At 37.7% G+C, this 20640-nt stretch overlaps 1 protein-coding gene and 1 long non-coding RNA gene across 4 annotated transcripts in view; one reads left to right on the forward strand and one right to left on the reverse strand.

Annotated features, from left to right (window-relative positions):
* Window positions 1-20640, reverse strand: part of LOC145470193 (uncharacterized) — a 370979-nt gene that overhangs the window by 288819 nt on the left and 61520 nt on the right. The gene's annotated exons all lie outside the window — the stretch shown is intronic.
* LOC145469415 (GFP-like fluorescent chromoprotein cFP484) lies at window positions 13108-16480 on the forward strand. 2 transcript variants are annotated; one of them, XM_081453121.1, is made up of 5 exons: window positions 13108-13195; window positions 14044-14144; window positions 15104-15322; window positions 15713-15922; window positions 16277-16480. In XM_081453121.1, exons 2-5 carry the CDS (start codon window positions 14062-14064, stop codon window positions 16422-16424), a joined length of 660 nt encoding a protein of 219 aa, XP_081309247.1. In that variant the 5' UTR covers window positions 13108-13195; window positions 14044-14061; the 3' UTR covers window positions 16425-16480. The 2 variants fall into 2 exon arrangements, with proteins under 2 accessions (XP_081309247.1, XP_081309246.1); XM_081453120.1 differs by lacking the exon at window positions 13108-13195 and adding an exon at window positions 13757-13961.

A 20640-nucleotide genomic window follows, 5' to 3' on the forward strand; every position in this document is an offset into this window, starting at 1 on the left:
GGGTTGGAGATTCTCGCGCATATTAACTTTCTTTTCTCTCGGAAGTTCTGTCTCGTTTAGAGATGCGCCTTACTCGCTTCTTAGTTGCGGGGATCCCAACCAATGCTTACCTAACTTTTTAAAGATGCTACTTTTAGCCCTCCGCTAAATCTACACACGTGTATTTCACTTGTGGAAGTCTATCGATATGGTCAGTGTTTGGGTTGGAGATTCTCGCCCATATCAACTTTCTTTTCTCTCGTAAATTTTCGCGCGCTTAGAGATTCGCCACACTCGCGTCTTAGGTGCGGGGATCCCAACCCATAGCTACTTAACTTTTTAAAGATGGTACTTTTAGCCCTCTCTCAAATCTACACACGTGTATTTCACTTTTGAAAGTCTTTTGATTTGGACAGTCCTCAATCTCGCCAAGACCTGGCTACGCGCATTGTGATTTTAACTAACTGTGGGTCGATTTCCGGGATCTTGGGCGATATTTCAGAGTCCCAGGGACTCCAAACTTATTCGAGAAGACTTTGGTCTTTAGAGAATTGGACGGAGAAAAAGTTTTTTAACGCCTGGTTATGAGCAGTCTAGCTGAAATATAGCCACTGTAGTGACTAGAAAATCGTCGGGACTGGGCTACGCGCAGCGTAATTTTGACCAACCTTGGGACAATTTCCAGGAACTTGGGCGACATTTCCAAGTCCCAGGGACTCTAAACTAATTCTCAAAGACTTTGGTTTTCGGTAAATTGGGCAGAGAAAATGTTTTTGAACGCTTGGTTATGACCAGTTTGGCCGAATTATAGCCACTTAGTGACTAGAAAGTCGCCGAGACCGGGCTACGCACAGCGTGATTTTGACCAACTTTGGGTCGATTTCCAGTAACTTGGGCGATATTTCTGGGTCCCAGGGAGTCTAACTAATTGGAGAAGACTTTGGTTTTCAGTAAAATGGACAGAGGAAAAATTTTTGATTGCTTGGTTATGAACAGTCTGGCGAAAATATAGCCCCTTATTAACTCACTAAGTGGCTATATTTCGGCCAGACTGCTAATAACCAGGCGTTCAAAAATTGCGTCTCTGTCCATTTCACTGAAAACCAAAGTCTTCTCGAATCAGTTTAGAGTCTTTGGGACTCGGAAATATCGCCCAAATTCTTAAAAATCGACCCAAAGTTGGTTAAAATCACGCTGCGCGTAGCCATGTCTTGACGACTTTGAGCACTGTCCAAATCGATAGATTTCCACAAGTGAAAAACACGTGTGTAGATTTGAGGGAAGGGCTAAAAGTAGCATCTTTAAAAAAATTGGTAAGCTTTGGCTGGGATCCCTGCACAAAAAACGCGAGTAGTGAGCATCTCCAAGAGCTTACGAGGCGACAAAGTACCTCAAGTGAACTACACGTGTGTAGATTTGAGAAAGGGCCAAACCTAGCATCATAAAAAGAGTCCAGTAAGCATAGTTTGAGATGCCGACACCAAAACCGCGAGTGTGGCGCATCTCTAAACGCGCGAGAACTTACGAGAGAAAAGAAAGTTGATATTTGCGAGAATCTCTCACCCAAGCACTGTTCAAATCGATAGACTTCTAGAAGTGAAATACGTTTGTGTAGATTTGGGGGAGGGTCAAAACTAGCATTTTTGAAGAGCCCCGTAAGCATAGTTTGGGATCCCCACACAAAAACGCGAGTTTGCCGCCGCATTGTTAAACGGGCAAAAACACACAAGTGAAAAAAAGATATAAATGGGCAAGAATCTCCAACCCAAGCATTGTCCAAAGCGACAGACTACCACAAGTGAAATACACGAGTGTACATTTGAGAAAGGGCCAAATGTAGCATCTTTACAATGTCCAGTAAACATAGTTTAATTAAGATCCCGACACAAAAACTGCGAGTATGGCGCATCTCTAAACGCGCGAGGCCTTACAAGAGAAAAGAAAGTTTATAGGGACGAGAATCTCTCACCCGAGCACTGTCCAAATCGATAGACTTCCACAAGTGATATACACGTGTGTAGATTTGAGGTAGGGCTAAAAGTAGCATCTTTTAAAAGTTAGGTACGAATTTGTTGGGATCCTCGCACCTAAGACACGAGAGTGGCGCATCTCTAAACGCGCGAGAACTTTCGAGGAAAAAGAAAGTTTATATGGGCGAGAAACTGCAACCCAAACACTGTCCAAATCGATAGCTTCCACAAGTGAAATACACGTGTGTAGATTTGAGTAAGGACCAAATCTAGCATCTTAAAAAAAGTCCAGTAAGCATAGTTTGAGATGCCGACACCGAAATACATGTAGAGAGTGTGACGCGTCTCTCAACGCGCGAAAACACGCGAGAGAAAAAAAAATGGACGAGAATCTCCAACCCAAGCAATGTCCAAAGCGACAGACTACCACGAGTGAAGTACAGGTGTGTAGATTTGAGAAAGGGCCAAATCTAGCATCTTTAAAAAGTCCACTTAGCAAAGTTTAAGATCCCGACACCAAAACTGCGAGTGTGGCGCATCTCTAAACGCGCGAGAACTTACAAGATAAAAGAAATTTTATAGGGGCGAGAATCTCTCACCCAAGCACTGTCCAAATCGATAGACTTCCACAAGTGAAATACACGTGTGCAGATTTGGGAGAGGGCTAAAAGTAGTATCTTTAAAAAGTTAGGTAAGCATTGGTTGGGATTCCAGCACCTAAAACGCGAGTGTGGCGCATCTCTATACGCGCGCGAACTTACGAGGGAAAAGAAAGTTGAAATGGGCGAGAATCTCTCACCCCGCTTGCGTTCTTGCGAGGGGCAGGTTCAGTTCAAAAACCGATCAGTCTAAAATGAATTCAAATGTTAATCAATTGGTTTTTGCTAAACGGTTTTAAGTGCAAAAAAATAAGTAAGACAGAGCTAAGAGGAAAAAATGTATTGGCAAAAATTTTATTTGGCCGATAGATTAACTGGGATGCATATGTTTACACTAACTGTATGGCTAGAGTAGCTTCAATCGTGTTCTGAGCTGAGCATCAATTATTCTAGTTTGCCGCTCTCAGAAATCGTAAATCTAAGCACAATCAATTGTAGAATTGTTTCGGTCTTGCCAACTTCAAAAGCGGATTTTTGTTTCGAGTGCATTTATAAGTTATTTGTTCTTATAAGTGTTGCTTTTTCAGTCATGTTTTTCTCCTCTGTTCTTTTCTTTGAATCATAGGACTGGTTATGAAGCCCGGTAAACATCAGAGGAGCAAAGAAAGACGCCAAGGTTTATGTTGGAAGGTCCACGACAGTGCACAATCTTTTGTTTTGCGCTCATACTCTATGCATGAATTACGTAACCAACGCGTTTTTACTGGTTAGTTCCTCAGTACCGATTAAACAACTATTGTGTTTTGTGCACTGTCAAGGCCAAGCGAACAAAAACATACAACAAAGAACTTTGTCGGGTTTCATACCCATTCCCCTCTATTAACTATGTTTGAGTGGTCTGTCAAGAGTAATAAAGAAAACGATTAATAGCCCTCTAGCCCTCCTCTCTGGCTTTTACATGACAGACAGAAAAAGAAGAAGAGGTGACAGAAGAAGAGGACTTCAGAGGAGGAAAGTTAATGAATTTACCCATTAATTCATCGAAGTATCAAAACTGATATATTTCCTGCAGATATAGATACCGTTTATTGTTAGTTTTGGATTTTAAAATACGATACAAAAATGGCATGATATAAGCACGTCCACTTTGGCTTAATGGCTGATTAGATCAGTTCTGCCCGCTGGGTTTGTTATTAATGATACTACATTGTAATTATTAACGTTTCTAGATTGAATTACTACAATGAGTTGAAATAATAGCCGAAAACATTGACTGTCATAAGTTATTAACTAACTTACGTAATAAAAACTTGAATAACCGACAATCCTGACATTATACATGTAGGTCTTAGGTAAACAAATTTTTCAATCACTTCTAAATCAGTCCTGCTGTGCACGGAGCTGGTGATCGTTAGTGAGCTAATTGAGTAACCAAGATCAAGGCTAAACGACATTATCTTGTATGTTTTTGACATTGTTGTGCAAGTGTAGTTAACGCCTGTCTACAGAACGAATGTTCTTGTACAATGTTCAGCCCTTGGTGTTTTTTCACAAGTATAGTTATGCTTAAACAGACCCTTTTCTTAACAACAGAACAGCCCTGTTGTTTTTGTTTTCTCGCTCCACACTCCGCCTCACTCATTCTCCGAAGAGCCGTTGCAATGTATAGTAGTCACATACAGCATCAAAAGCGCAGTCAATTTGTTGATTATTTAGCATCAATATAAAAGTACGTCCGCTCTAATTGATGTCAATCATTGTTATTTCGTATAGAAGCCAAAGTTAGAACAAAAAGAGAAATGCCTCGTACTTGTTCATGGACATTGATTGTTCATATAGATGGATTTTTAGCTGCCTTGGAGTAATGATAAATTAAGTCATTTCTACTCCGCACAGAGCTTGTGACCACTGTTAAGTTTTTCAGGTATATTAAAGACCATCAGTTTCAACAGTGACATGTCATCTTTGGCCTGTAACAACTTTCCAGTATAATTTACCAGGTGTTTTGAGGCAGTAAAGTAAAACGATATGTCATTAGTAGAGATCTTGAAACAGCCTGCCCCTAGTTGTTTATTAACTTATTTACTAAATAAGATGTGGCATCACTCCTAAAAGTATAGTGATTTGGATATCCCAATGTATTGCTACGAATATGCATTTGCCGTTTTATAGATATGAATTACAATTACTTTGTTCGAACAGATTGACCTTGTTGCAGCGAACTACGCAATAGGCCGTTACAGATCTTTCTTATTGATCTATACATGTATGAATTCTGTTAGAAGGTTAATGAAAAAATATCGGATTCTATGTATAACAATCTCAGTTTGTTGGCATGGTGAATAGTTAGTAGGCATCGACCTCTTTGCGAAATTTTCAATGGTCGTATGTTTTGATATTTTAGTTACTTTCTTTTTCCTTTTCGCTGGTGACCAGTGGTATTTTAAAACTGACGCTTTTTAATTAAGTCCTTCCAGTCTCACTGTAACGACGTTTCTTGTTCGGCGAATCATCCAGAACATTAATTTTGATCAAATTTAATTTCGAATTCCTTTTCGCGGTAATGAAAACAAAATCGCCGGCCTCTTTTTTTTTTTGGCTTTTTTTTGGCTTTGTTTTTTTTTTCTAGTTTTAGATCCGATACAGATAATTGCCAGACATATGATGACAAACACAATTAAGTTGCCAATACGCAAAACGCGGACGTGCGGAACTGCTTGCTTTCACGGGCAATATATCAACTGCTATTTTTATATTATCATTTTCCGATGCTAACAATAGGCGTTCTTTCTATCGGTTAAGCAGTTTTGTTATTTTATCACTTTTTTTTGGTATCATTGTCAATCATACTCCTAAGTCTTCTTGTTTTATGTTATCTCCTCTCTTTCATTTCTCTCGTGTAAAACGACAGAAGAGTTGGGTAAGTGGAACCGCCATCTCTTATTAATATCAACCGAAATTTAATTAGTTGTCGGGCCAACCTTTAATTGCTCCATGTGTACATCCTTGTTCGAAGTAGCCGTCGGTGCCCCTTAATTTTTTTTTTTTCTTTTTTTTTCTTTTTGTAAAAAAAAAAATCCACGTTTAGTATAATTTCCTGAGGTATATATAAGAATTGGAATTTCTAACTGATAGAAAAGCACGGCTTATGACGGTAAATTCACCGTACTAGGCGGTGAATATAACATTTCTGAGCTTAGTTAATAAACTCAAACATGTCGGACAGTTGCTGAATGAAATTTTCATTTATTCGAAAGACATCACTCCAAGTCAAGGATCGATATTTAAAGGATGGAGAATTTTCAAAATGACTGCTGTCAATCTTGGACAAAAAAAAAAATTCAACTGGTATTCACAGCATTCAAGAGTCCTAAACGCAGTAGTTACGTTGATCGCAAGCAGCTCAGTTCAATTGACCCAAATTTATTTTTTCTGCAAACTGAAGCTGCTCATTTTTAGGCCATGATGACAACTGTGAATGAAGTCAACAACGATAAAACAAAGATACCGGATGAATTATTTTTCGTTATTTTTTGCTTGTTTGTTTTAATGCCGAGATTTATGTGTAAATTGATTCACAATCGATGTACATGAAAGCTTATTCAAGACTACAGCCGCATAGATGAATGCAAACGGGCATTTTCGTCTGTATTTTTATGGTTTAGAACGTTATTTATTTTATAGTCCTTGATATTAACCTCTGAAAATTATTCTAAAACAATTATTCGCCTCAGCCTCATTGAACATTGGTGAATAATTGATATATATCGGAGTAGCCAACTAAATGAGTTTGAATTAGTCCGAGTCTATCTAGAATATAGACTTATGTATTTCTGAGTGTATCATACCTACTATTTTGTGTAATGGAGGTTTCTAATTAATCAGGCAGTTTTCGCTTCTAGCGAAAAAATGACTGTGCTTTTGATCAATTGATGCTATGTCTCACTCTGAAATGAAACATATTTGATAACAAAATGGGGCTTAATGGGGCAAACAAACAAAACTAAGTAATTATATACTCATTGGCGATCTTATTTCAAGCAATTACAATGGCTTTATTGGAACAGAATGGTTGACCCTCTTGCTGCGAACTCGGCAATAGGCCGTCACAGCCCTTAACTTTTATGGATTTAAATTTTTATGGATTCTGCTGGAGGGTTAAGAAAAAAAAGATTAAATAATGCTTTCCAGTCATATTATTGGCCAGTTGAGCATCGCACGTCTACAAGTGTCAGTTTACTTTTCTCTGTGCATGGTCAAAAGTGTTGCAGAGCTCTTAACAAACAACAATTTTGTTAAAATATCATGTAGCAACGTTTCTTGCGCAGAGGCTTTCTTAAAGAGTTTGATTAGAAATCCAGCATCAGTCTCACCTCTTTGTTATCGTGTAACAGAAAAAAAAAAAAAACATCCGACATCTATTGTTTTCCAAGTTTTGCTCCCATACAAATGTGATATGATTGATAACACTTCCAGGATGATTTGATCATGTATTCGCACGAATGGCGTCGACAAACCCATTAAACATCTTTCTTAGACATTTTAGGGGTGGACACATGAATATATGTGCCATATGGCGTAGCCAGATGTGCCATATGTGCCATATGGGGTAGCCATATGTGCCCTTGCATGTTGATAAACTGATAATTTTAACGACGGAGTGAACTGGTTGCAGCATAAGGATTCCGATTGTTTTCGAGAATTAATGGCAATATGCACAGGTACATTCATCGAGAACAAATGCTTAACTTAACGTGTTTTTTTTTTTTTTTTTTTTTAATATACAGCGGATCGATAACACACTTATACTTAGAACAGTGAAGACTTTCGCTCACCAACCCTTAACCTTTTGTTTAGATTCTTTGCTTTGAAGGTCGCGTGGTGGAGTGATTGATAACCGTTGCAAACAGTTTTGACACTTTAACATTCTTGATGGTATTACTGTCAATTTAGTCGCTTTTTTTCTCTTCGTTTACATGTTTTTGTTCTTTTTAGAAGAAAAAAAAAAAAAAACGAGGAATGAATAAGGCGAGGAACAACGAGAGATTGTCTCTCCCTTCCCTTCCTCGCCTATGTCCCCCTCGTTTTTCGCTCGTTCGCAACTTTTTTTTGCTCGTGTCCAACTATCGAGGGCCTGGAACAGGCTATAGAGGCATTGGCTACCTACTTATTTGATCCAATTCAGGATATAACAGATCTTGGCAAATACAAGCCGTAAAGACACCTCTAAAAAAATGCACTCGCCCGTCAAAACGGGCGTTTAGTGTACGAGGAACCACCTGTGCATTGCTGCCTAGTTGCTGCTACTGAACTATAGTTCACCTACGCCTTTACTTTCCCAAGGTTTGGGAAAATAGTTTTTTTTTTTCTCTTTTGCATACCCTTAGTCGGTCCTCACAGCAAACTGCTCCTAAGATGAGTGATTCGTTGGGAGACCGAAATTAATTCTTCTCGACTTGATCAACGTTTTTGAGCAAATTTCTGCTTTAATTCGTTTTCTGTGTAACGAAAACAGAAATCACTGATATCTATATTCCATTTTCTGGCAATTTCATATATGATCTATAACGAAACCATTAAGCTACCTTAAGCCAAAGCGTACGTGCTATCAATTTTAATTTCGATACGGATGATTGCATTGCTATGCATGATAAATAACAAACCCACTTGATGGGAGTTTAGGGGCTATATATCACTGCCCTTGTTGTTTTATCTTTACTTTATATTAAAAAGCGTCAATTAAAAAAAAAAAATTACTGGCCACCGGCGAAAAAAAAAAAGGTAAACTCAAACATCAAGACGTACCACCATTAAACATTTCGCAAAGAGGTCGATGCTTATTCAGTATTCACCGCGCCAACAAACTGAGATTGTTATATACAGAAGCCGATATTACTTTTTTTTTTCATTAACCTTCCATTCCAACTTATGTTAATCAGTAAGAAAGATCTGTAACGGCCTATTGCGTACGTGGCTAGAAGAAGGTCATTTCTTTTTGAATAAAGTCATTGAAATTCATATCTATAAAACGGCAAATGCATATTCGCAGCGGTATATTTGGATATTTAAACCAGTAAATTTCCAGGAGTAATGCCATATCGCATTAAGTGAATAAATTAATAAACAACTAGGGGCAGGTTGCTTTAGGCTCTCGATCTGCTAATATCGAGAAATATCGTTTTACCTTATTGCCTCAAAACATTATTATAATTTCATGATTGTTACAGGCCAAAGATGAAATGTTACTGTTGAAACTGATGGACTTTAATTGACGGTTAAGTGGTTGCGATAAATGTTGGACATGTTGTCCGTAGAATCGTAACACCAGGCTAAAATTGCTATGCCGATAGATAGATGCTCAGAAAGAAATATTTTGGGCTACATAACGAAACGCTCATACATCAGCCTGTTTCATTTTATTCGAAGCTTCTCTATGGTTTCTCTCAGTTTTCCCTCCTAAGCAGAACGATATCTAAAAGTTTGGTTCTCATATGGCGTAACGACTTGCTAAATTGTAACTTTCATGACAAACGTCCTCTACATTTACACTTACTGAATGATAGTGATTCGTTGTCAACCTACGGCTTCTAAATTTGTTGATCATTAGTTTTTTGGTTGACTGTAGAACCAAACCAATTTTGGGAACATAATGTATTGGGTACCTTATACATATGCTGGATAATGAAACGAAAAAAAACAAAACAAAACAAAAAACAAGAATCAAAATGCAAAAAGACGTTGTAAACTGTATTTAGGGTGCAGACGTTTATTGGTAGAGACCTTTTTATTTCCAAAAACTCCGAGTAAATCAAGGACTATAACAAATCGAAGACTCTCTTCCACTGCAAAATGCATAGTTGTTTTAGCTGTGAATTTATAGCTAATTAGAACAGTTGGTTGCTTTTCTTAGGTTTATTTTTATTTTAACCCTCAACCGTTTTAGAGAGAAAAAAAAAAAAAAAAGTAGGCACCATGCTTTGTCAGTGTATACCAATGGTCTTGATGTTCTTTCGCCTGTTGTTTTTTCACTTTTCTTTCAGGACTCTCATTTTTTCCGTAGACTCATTGCAAGGGTACTCAGTAAGAGTTTTACCACTTAACTGTCAACACATTAAGAATAAAATTTACGAATTATGCACTAAGGTTGTCGCCGGTCGGTCATTTTGAAAATAATGCTTCTTGTTTTTCTTGGCACGTTGTCAATTTGAGAATTTACAAGGTTATGGATGAGTGAGGGTGCAAGCAAAATCGATCTCGCTCTTCTTAAAACTATGAAATAATGATTTGTTTCGCCGGCAAGTACATTTTTAATTATCTGACACTCCAATGCAAGGGGTGACTATTCTACAAGCCTATACATATGGACAGGCGTTGACTGCTCTTCTACAAGTACAGTCTCTTGAATTGCGTTGCATGTTTACCAGTCAAGAACGGCAATTGCAAAATATTTGTCTGCTTTTTATTTGGATTAAGAGTCTTCTTTAAACAAAGTATATAACTGTTTTCAAAAACATTACCAGAGAAGAAACGAAAACCTTAACGCGGGGCGATTACAACTAACATTGCAGAAACACCGTTCTAGTATTCACTGTTTGCGCTTACGATCAAGTATGAATGAAATGATCGTGTTTCCTCAGGGCTACATGTCAAACTCACCAGTGTTCACAAGGTCTGTGCATTACAGAAATGACTTGGTTTATCTTATTTTGTTTTTCCAAATAAGCATTTAAGTATCATAGCTGTTACTTAAGTTATATAAGTTCATGTTACGCTAAGGTAACAAAAAATCGACTTATTTTAACAATCAATGTCCATGACCAAGAACGTGGCCTTTCTCTAATTGTTTCAGTTTTAGCTCCTACACAAATAACAATGATTGACAACAAACTCAATGAGGGTAACTGGCTTACTTAATACTTGATCAAAGCGGACGTACTTTTAGATTGATGCAAAATAATCAGCAAATTTTAAGTTTTGACTCTGAAATGACTGCGCTTTTGATGCTGTATGTGACTACCATACATTGCGACGGCTCTTCGGAGAATGAGTGAGGCGGAGTGCGGAGTGAGAAAACAAAAACAAGAAAAAAGATGCACTGCTGTTAAGAAAAAGGTCTGTTTACGCATGACTATACTTGTAAAAAGAATGACACAACAAGGGCTGACCATTCTACAGGAACATGCGTTCTGTCGACAGGCGTTAACTGCCTTTGCACAACAATGTCAAAAACATACAAGATAATTTCGTTTGGCCTTGATCTTGGCTACTTAATAAGTTTACCGACGATCACCAGCTCAGTGCAGAGCAGGACTGATTTAAAATTGAGTGAAAAATTTGTTTACCTATAAGCGACATGTATAATTTCAGGACTGTCGGTTTTTTCAAGTTTTTTATTTCGTAAAGTAAGTTAATAACTTATGACAGTCAATGGTTTCGGCTATTATTTCAACTCATTGTAGTAGTTAAATCTAGAAACGTTCATAATTGCACTGTAGTATGATTAATAACAAACCCAGAGGGGAGAACTGATCTAATCAGCCATTAAGCCAAAGTGGAAGGCCTTTTTGCACTATATTTTTTAATTATGATTATATTTTGACATCCAAAGCTAACAATAAACGGTATTTATATCTGCATGAATTATATCAATCTTGACACTTAGATGAATTTATGAGTATCATTGTAAATTCACGAACTTTCCTCTTCTGAGTTCCTCTTCTTCTGTTAAAATTACTTATTTTTTTCTTTTCTGACTGTCATGTAAAAGCCGGAGGGGAAGGCTTTAATGGAAACGATTTTTGTGAAGTGGCATTTAATTATTTCATCAGGTGTCTCGGCAGGTTAAACTGTTTTGTTTGTACGCCTGTATTGGTGTTGACGTGGGAAGGACTGCCCTTTGACGCTATATGTGACTATCACAATGTGACGGTAGTTAGCTGCTCTGAGAGAATTAAATTTCAATCATTTTAACTCTTTTTTTCTTTTCCGTGTATATCGGCCAATAGTAGTAAAGAAAGCGATTAATAACCGCCGAAAACTCGTGTCAAGGGTAAAAGATGGAGCCGGGATAAACATTGTTGAAGACATCTCGTTGTGTTTATATTACATCCCTTTCATAATTAGTATTGGAGCTAACCGCACGTAAATGACGATTACACTCCTGCTGAATTAAAATATCTGTGAAAATGGGTTTGCTGCATAAGTGCATAGTCAACCGAGGAAACGGAGATATTACATGCAGATAAATAAACAAATAAAATCCGCGAACGTATAACACAATCAGACTTACATCAAATAACGAAAAATGGCAGAGCAAGTCGAAAGATCAGCAGCCTCTGTCTGTTGCACAGTCTCAGTACCAAACTGCTGTGATTCGATTACTTACTTACTTAAACAATAGAGCAATAAAGCTCCGTACAGTATTGGGAACTTTTAAAGCAAAACATACAAATCACTGTGACTATCTTGTTTGCACGTGGTAGCCCTTAGATTATAGATAGAAGAAATAGAATAAAATTTGTGCTAGCTATAAGTTATATAAGTATTCTAGGTAATTGCATATCTTTCTAAAGTTTAAGTTCGAAAAATGAAGGTATGTTTAGATCTCTTCTTATTTCATGTCGTTGTTTACATTCTTTCTATTGATAACAAACCCAGCGGATAGCAGCTGCACTGATTCAATATTTTGATATTTTCAGACTTAAGCTATAATGCTAATTGTGAGGGTTGTTTGTATCACTTAAGCAATTTTGATACTTGGAGACACTTGACAGTAGTATCATTTTCAATTTTTAGCTCTTTTTCTTGTTTTTAGTCTCCCAGTGTTTTTCAGTTACCCCTTCTCTTTTTTGTATCTGGTATAAAAGCCGTTGTAGAGTCGCTTTGTGGCAATGCCTTAGTGAAATTTAATCAGTTGTTGTGATAATTTCAATTGTTTTGTCATTATACAACAGTGTTTGAAGTAGCCACTTCAGTAAAATTCCTTCGATTATTATTAGCTATTCCATTTAGTAGTCTGTACTTCATTGTACAGATAACTTAGGTAGATAACTAATTAGAATGCCTGATCTTGACCATTTGGACATATAATAAACATTGCACTGTCTTCATGCTTGACCCAAGACACAGCACATTTCAAGATCCCGCGACAACTGATTTAATTTCGGTTAATAAAAGTCATTGCCACAAAACAAAACAAGAAGCAAAAACAAAGCAAGAGAAAAAATAAATAAATAAATAAATAAATAACGTGGGACCTTTACTAAAGCGGTTACTTCAAAAACTTTTGTATTAGCAACAAAACAATTCAAGTTGTCGCGACAACTGATAAAATTTCGCATTCCCTAAGGCATTTATATTATTTATTAAACTTCGCTTAACTAAAATACTTATAAAGATAAAATTTTTATTAGGCAAGGAGACCTCTTCAACCTAGAGGGCAGCTTCACAAATAAGATAGTCCCAGTAATTTGGATGGTTGCTTTATCGATTTTCCCACTATTGCACTGAACGTTATTGTTTTCGTTTTTTTTTAACTAGAAAATGGAATCAGTAAGTAATCGAATCGCAGCAGTTTGAGACTGAGAATGTACAATGCAACAGAGGCTGTTGATCTCTTGACTTGCTCTCCGTTTTCCGTCACTGGATGTAAGTTCTGATCGGTAATTGCATGTTCTTGTTTTTTCTGTTTTTGTTTTGTTTTGTTTTTTATTTTTTTTGTTTTGGTTTTTGTTTTTTGCTTTTGTTTTGTTTGTTTTGTTTGTTTTGTTTTGTTTTGTTTTTGTTTTTGTTTTTGTTTTTGTTTTTGTTTGTTTTTTTGTTTGTTTGTTTTTTTTATTTGTAACACGTCCGTTTCCTTAGCTGACTTTGAACTTATTCAGTAAACCATATTTCCAGTGAGATATTAATTGAACAGCCGTGTACGTGGGATTAAGGTGCGGTTGGCGCCAATACTAATTATGGAAGCGATTTAAACAAAAGATGTATAATTAACCAGGTACGGTTTCCGTTTTAGGCGAGAAAGAGACTATACTTTCGATGCCAGCTATCTTGTGACAAGTTTCCGTTTTAGGCGGTAAAATGACTTACTTTCGATGTCGGCTACCTTATGAAAAGACCAAATTAATTAAGTTTCCTTTTCTAATCTTGTTTAATTACACCGTTTTAATTGAACAATGATTTGTGTAATTTTACTCTCCTTGTATGGATGCGAAGAGACATCTAGATCTTGTCAGCTTTGTTGTAAAGTCTTTACGGCTTGTGATTGGTTCAAGTGAATTTAGGGTGTGACATTAAGATTTATAACAGCACCTCTCAGAGTTGAGGTCTCATTCGCCCTGGTGATTTGGAAGAGAGCAGATCGAGAACAACAAGAGCTGTAAGACTGATATCTTACGTTACGTCTACCATCATGGTAAGTGTTGCACAGGAGAAAAGGTTGTACTTCAATTTCACAAATTCACAGATCTGCAATTAATCCCAATTTCATTCCACAGAGTGTGATTAAACCAGAAATGAAGATCAAGCTGCGTATGGAAGGCACTGTAAACGGGCATCCGTTTGTTATTGAAGGATTGGGAGACGGCAAGCCTTTCGAGTAAGTAAAAGCTTAAAGATGTTTAATCGTTGTGGTCAGTTGTACGGTCGTCTCCTTTCGAGCAGTGCTTAGTTTAGTTAGACTGGAGAATTCGACTAAGCCGTATTTCTTTCGGGATATTGCCTCAGATGCAGGCTCTATCTTTCTTCCCTTAGAGCTTGCGACCATTAAGGTGACGAAGAACATAGCGAGAAAATCTACATCAAGGCTTTCAACGTGTTTTGTTTTTTGTTTTTTTGTTATCCTTACATTGAAAACGATACCTAAAATGTACTTAGCTTCGCTATATGTTAAAATAATTGCAGGGCTAAGGATTGGTTTTCTTCTGTTTAATATGCCAATTCCGGCGTAAGCTCTATTTGCCATACAATTGTAAGCCAAGCAAATTACTGGCCGGGGCTATACCAGACTGTTAAGTGCCAAGTTATAAAAACCTCTTTATTTCTAGTTAATCAAGCGATTCCTACCTTTATTTCTCTACCTTATTTCTCTTGGTTTCTCCTTTCTTTTCCACTACAAAAGAGTGTATCCTGCCACATTAAGAGTCGTTGAGTCGTCATTAGTGTCAAAGAAAGCACAGAAAAAGTGAGCACCATTTCAAAGAGCGAGCAATTCAGTAACTCGGTCAATCGGAACGTACTGTACTGTTTCATGGTGCGCGTAAAACAAAGCTACCAAGAAAACAACAATCATACGGCTCTGAATGTTTGACGTCAGACTCTCAATGTCGAGAGCAAATATTTTCTTGATTAATTTGGGCTTTATAAAGTAACAGAATGAATGCTGTTGCACCAAGAGAACGAGCTTAGCTGAAAATTTCAGAACTGTTCTTTACACTAATCAGCTTAAGTACATCTCTGTCTTCGTATTTTTCTCAGGACTCTGTGAGAGAACAAAACTAATGCATTGCATTTGAACAGACTTTACCTTACCTTTGGTTTCCTGTTTTTGTGTTTTAGGGGAAAACAGAGTATGGACCTTAAAGTCAAAGAAGGCGGACCTCTCCCTTTTGCCTACGATATCTTGACAACAGCATTCCATTACGGCAACAGGGTATTTGCTGAATACCCAGACCATATAACAGACTATTTCAAGCAGTCGTTTCCTAAGGGGTATTCTTGGGAACGAAGCCTGACTTTCGAAGACGGGGGAGTTTGCATCGCCAGAAACGAAATAAAGTAAGTAAAATGTAAAGCTGATCTGCTCTGTGCATGGAAAAAAGTAGCATTGTGTTCCAGATTGATAAAATTTGTTCAGTTCCAAACCCATTAGTGTCTTATCGCCTTCTTGTTTTGATGATCCTGGAAATTGTCATCATGAAATATTTTGAACTAGAATTTAAATATCTTTTAATTCTTAAGTGTCAGTGTTTATATCAATAAGGACCAAAATAACAAAAATTGCTTCTGGTATCACTGCCGTGCCCCTTGTACAGGGGCACTTATATCTTACTGAACGAGTTTCTATTAAACTACATTGCAAACCATGCCTTTATTTAAATCCTTTTCTTGTATCTTTGCTTACGTATCTTTGGTAAAGCTGAGTATGTGTCACTTCTCTTTGATCAGAATGGAAGGCGACACTTTCTATAATAATGTTCGATTTGATGGTGTCAACTTTCCCCCCAATGGTCCAGTTATGCAGAAGAGGACGGTGAAATGGGAGCCATCCACTGAGAAAATGTATGTGCGTGATGGAGTGCTGACGGGTGATATTACCATGGCTCTGTTGCTCAAAGGAGATGTCCATTACCGATGTGACTTCAGAACTACTTACAAGTAAGCTTTCCTCAAGACATAGACAATTCTTGGTGGATAATGTAAGAACAGAATCAGTAACCTAAGCTCTGCCTTCTTGATTATGGATGTCCCTTGTGGAGATTGCGGTTGAAGACGACTCCAAATTTAGCTGGATTACAAAGTTTAAAACCACCCATTGTGTATGTACCCATCACATAACCTTACCTACACGTAGGAGAGAAAGATAAAGTCTTTTTATCATGTTAGTGAAGTTTCGGAAGCAGGTACTAATCGGTGATAGGTGTTTTTATGAGGAAAATAGTTTAATTGTATCTCTTATAAGATTACGCACCCAGCCCAGTGTCACTGATCCGGATTGTTTTTCCTTTACAGAGCTAAGGAGAAGGGTGTCAAGGTGCCAGGCTATCACTTTGTAGATCACTGCATTGAAATATTGAGCCATGACAAAGACTACAACAACGTTAAGCTGTATGAGCATGCTGTTGCTCATACTGGGTTGCCAGGCAACAAACGACAATAAGACAACAACTTTTTTTTTTGGAAACTTAAAATGTGAAACCGTTTCCATAAAGATGAAACAGTTCTTTCTGATTTTATAGCTTACTTAATTCTTACAATGGAAACAATATCTCTGTAGCAACCCGACTGAGGCACAGGCAGCGTCCATCTGTGCACATTTAAGTATTTTACTTGCTTCTAGTTATGAGTTTTGGGTTTTAGAGAGGAGTGTTTTTGAGGTTTCGTGATCTGCCATTACTGATAATGGAACTGACGCATTTAGCCTCGTCCGTTTTGGGACATCGTGGCTCGGTTCTGACATCTATACTTGCGAAAATACTTTCAGCTGATTTTACAACTTCCAGTAAATGCGTTACTTGAAGAACTGCATGGAATAAAGTTCTGATGTATCCTTTAGATATAATTCATCTTTAGTTCAGGATATTTATCTCAATGTGGGCGCTGCTTCTTGTTTACAGTATGATATAGCACAGTTGAGAGTTGAGTCGGGATTTATCTATTTCTTTTATTATTTGATTGAACTTAGGTTTCTCTACGGTAAATGTTTTCTAGCAGCATTTAGTGTTATTACTTGCCAGTGATAGCTGTATTGAATGATTTTAGGTGTAAGTTTAACGTAAGGGGAAGATACGGTTAGTGACTAAAATAGCGTGATAAACATATGCTAGCAATCTTTTAAGCTTTTAGTTGTTACGGAAAGATAACGAATGTATGTGCATCTAATTAAGCGTTCGAAAATACATATAATCAGCAATTGTAAGAAGAGGATTTTGAAAAGGAGGCATACTGTATGTGAATAATAGAGAAGAACTTTCTGAGATGATCTAGAGAAGAAAGTAAAAGGTCATGATCAAGGATCGAAAAGAGGATATTAAATAAATCTTGTAACTGAACTTGTTTTGGCTGTTTTACGACAAGGGGTACCTCGCTCGCTGGGTTTGTTCCCCCAAAGGGCGCTCTACAACGGCGGCACCCTCATGGATGAGAATAAAATTGTTCTCGAAGCCAAGTTTTGTGGAATTTTCTTTCTTGGGGTACTGGCTTGTGGAAGAGTGACTTTTACGGTAAATGCAATTAACAATTCAAGTGTTTTAAATAATTCTTCCCTATTCTTCTCACTTTCTGTTTTTATTTAAAACTGTAAAGTACAACACGAATGGTTTAAGATGTAAAACAGACTGAAATAAGTTATTCAGTCAGTCAGTCGGTCAGTCAGTTAGTCAGTCACTCATCCCAGCCTTCCCAGTTCAATTAACCTACAAATTTTCATTTAGGCGTGATGAAATTTATTGCTTTATTCGAAGTATTTCTGTGGAAACAAAATTGGATTTTGTAGAATTTTCAACTTCTCATTCCCCACCAATGCAAAGCCTTACTGAGGTCGTTACGTAACCGAGTAGAACAGAGTCTGCGTCGACCCATTCCAGGAACCACTGAGCTGCGCCGTCCCAAGTATTCTTTTCTTTGTTTGTTTTTTTTTTTTTTTGGCGGGTCCATCGGAAAGGGACCTTATGCAAAACACGACGGCAAAGGCAACGAGAACATCACCAAACAAAAGGTTTAATGAGCAGAACAAGGGTTGTGCACGTGCTTTTTAATTTTGGTACATTCCTTTGCCGTCCTCTGCAAAGCAACAACGTGAAATGACCAATTTTCAATTTTTTTGACAACGGGACCCACTACGGCTAACTTTGCGTATTTCTATCAGGAACTGAGCGCATTCGTTACATGTAGCTCGTAAAAAGACACGGTTTTAATAACGATAAACACACTGAATAGATCTAAGTAAATGCGAAATTCCAAACACACTTTTTAAATAGCAGTCGTCCTCGCCGTCGCCGTCCTACATTCGTAAAACTCTTTACTTATATCACCCATAAATGTAATAAAAACCATAAATGTAATACCAACCATAAACGTAATAAAAATTGACCATAAATGAAATACTGACCATAAATGTGATAACTTTTAACCACAGATGTAATAAATCCACCAACCATAAATGTAATAAACTGAACAACCATAAATGTAATAAACTGCCTATTACCTCTGGACCGAGGGGCCACAAACCCTGCCATCGTCTTATTTCGTACAGGCAGGACAGGACCCCCGAAAATCAAATTGGAGGACTCGTTGCTCGAGCATCGTTTTGGCCCAGAGACCAAAACCCGAGAAGGCATCATAAAGAGATTATTGTGCTTCGGACAAAGTTGTAGTCCAGGTCAGGGCTCGAAAAAAGTGCCGTCCCATTGCCCCGGACAAGTAGATTTTCCTTCTGGGCAAGTAACTTTACATTCTCACTTGCCCAATGGGCAAGAGACCAAGCAAGTCATCCGCCAACTAAATCATTAAAAGGGCAAACTAAGAATTGCCATGGGCAAGCAAACTTTAAGAGATACACTTGTCCCAAGGGCAAGCTGGAATTCAAGTTTTTTTCGCGCCCTGCAGGTATACTTTTTTGAACCAGGGTATATATATTTGATATCCCACCACCACATGGGCCATACAAGGATAAAACACTAAACAAAACTAGAGAACAAAACCTGGCTTATTACAACGTTAACTCTTCAAATAGCAGCTAATACTAAAAGCAATTGTATAAATATATTCAGGTTTGTATTAACATCATTACTATTATAGCCGATTGCGAATCAGTAAAACTGTAACATATGTGAAAAATAGTCTTTAACAGTGTCTAAGGAAACTGAGATACGCCTTCGTTTTAGGTCCGATGCTATTTTTATTTGCTTCTTTAAACGGTAGGTGGCTAGCCACCCAATCCACCCCCGGCAAATGAATTCTAAAAGAATGGCTAAGTCTTTAAGTGAGTGGAACAAATGACTGTAGAAGTGAGAACCGGATGCTGGCTGTTTTGGTTTTATTTTCGCTTGAAGCCGGGGCGTCCCAGAATTTTCGCACTTGCCTGTGAAATTACTCTAACAACCTCAAGCTTTTCAAATGTATGAAGCTTTATCAACTCCCGGCACTTCAATTAGGTGGACTTAAACATCATAAAGTCCCACCGCCTCAAACGCACTTAGTTTAGACCACTCGAGATTTCGTCTGGTATATAGACTTGATACTCATACTGTAAGTACTTTCCAAATGTTCGCACGCACTACAATGATGGCTTCTCTGGTTTTGGCCCCTGGGCAAAAACGGTGCTGCGGGAAATGAGTCCTCGAAATTGATGTACAGAACCCCTGTCCTCTCTGCACATGTAGTAGCCTGTCCAGGAAGCGGGTGAGCTAGGAAAAAACGAGAGAGAATAAGGCATCTTCGTTCACTCATCCACGACTATTCGAGAGCCTGGAACGGGCTACTCTGTGCTGACGAAATATGGGAATGGCAGGGTTTGTGGCCCCTTGACTCAGAGGTGATAGGCAGTTTATCACATTTATGGTTAAGCCGTATTACATTTATGGTGGTCCAGTTTATTACATTTACGGCCAAATTTTATTACATTTATGGTTGGTGGATTTATTACATTTGGGGTTAAAAGTTATTACATTTATGATCAGTATTACACTTACGGTCAATTCTTATTACATTTATGGTTGGTATTACATTTACGGTTTTTATTATATTTATGGGTGATACACGTACTAACCTCTGTTAACCAAAATGCTATAATTTTTATTCGAAATATCGTTTTCTATGCTTCGTGCCTTTGTGCCACTGCTGGTTAGAAAAAGCTCAAAGCTTTTTTGGGAATTGTCCTTGAATATGACTGTGTGTTGTTTTTGTCAGACACCCATTGATGTAAGAGAGCGCAAGTTTCTATAAATTGAGAAAGAATTGTCGTTTGAATGTCCCCAAGAAGGACAATCATACTTTCCTTGAGCTGCAGCAAGATCACATCATTGAGCAAAACTACAAATTGTATGATTTGGCGTTAATGATTGTTTCATTACGACCTGTAAAAGTTTTATCCTTTTACTTCTTTGTCTGGCTAAGTACTAGCGTTGTATTCTGATAGAGTTTCGAGTCCATTGCGAAGTCTGTGTTGAGAAATCTTGAATATCATTTAATTCTCTTTTCTGCATGCTGTTACACGGCTGATGATCGGTCAAGTGTGATGAAATAAAGTGATCAGTATTAGAGCCAGACTCAGTCAAGGATAAAAGCATGAAGTAGGGTAAAATCTGACCTCGGTAAGCAAGAAACAGGTGTAGACAAAAAGACGACTAATGCATGGTAATGTTTCGCTATTTTGC

The sequence above is a fragment of the Orbicella franksi genome, chromosome 15 (genome assembly GCF_964199315.1).
Source record: "Orbicella franksi chromosome 15, jaOrbFran1.1, whole genome shotgun sequence".
NCBI classification, from domain to species: Eukaryota; Metazoa; Cnidaria; class Anthozoa; order Scleractinia; family Merulinidae; genus Orbicella; species Orbicella franksi.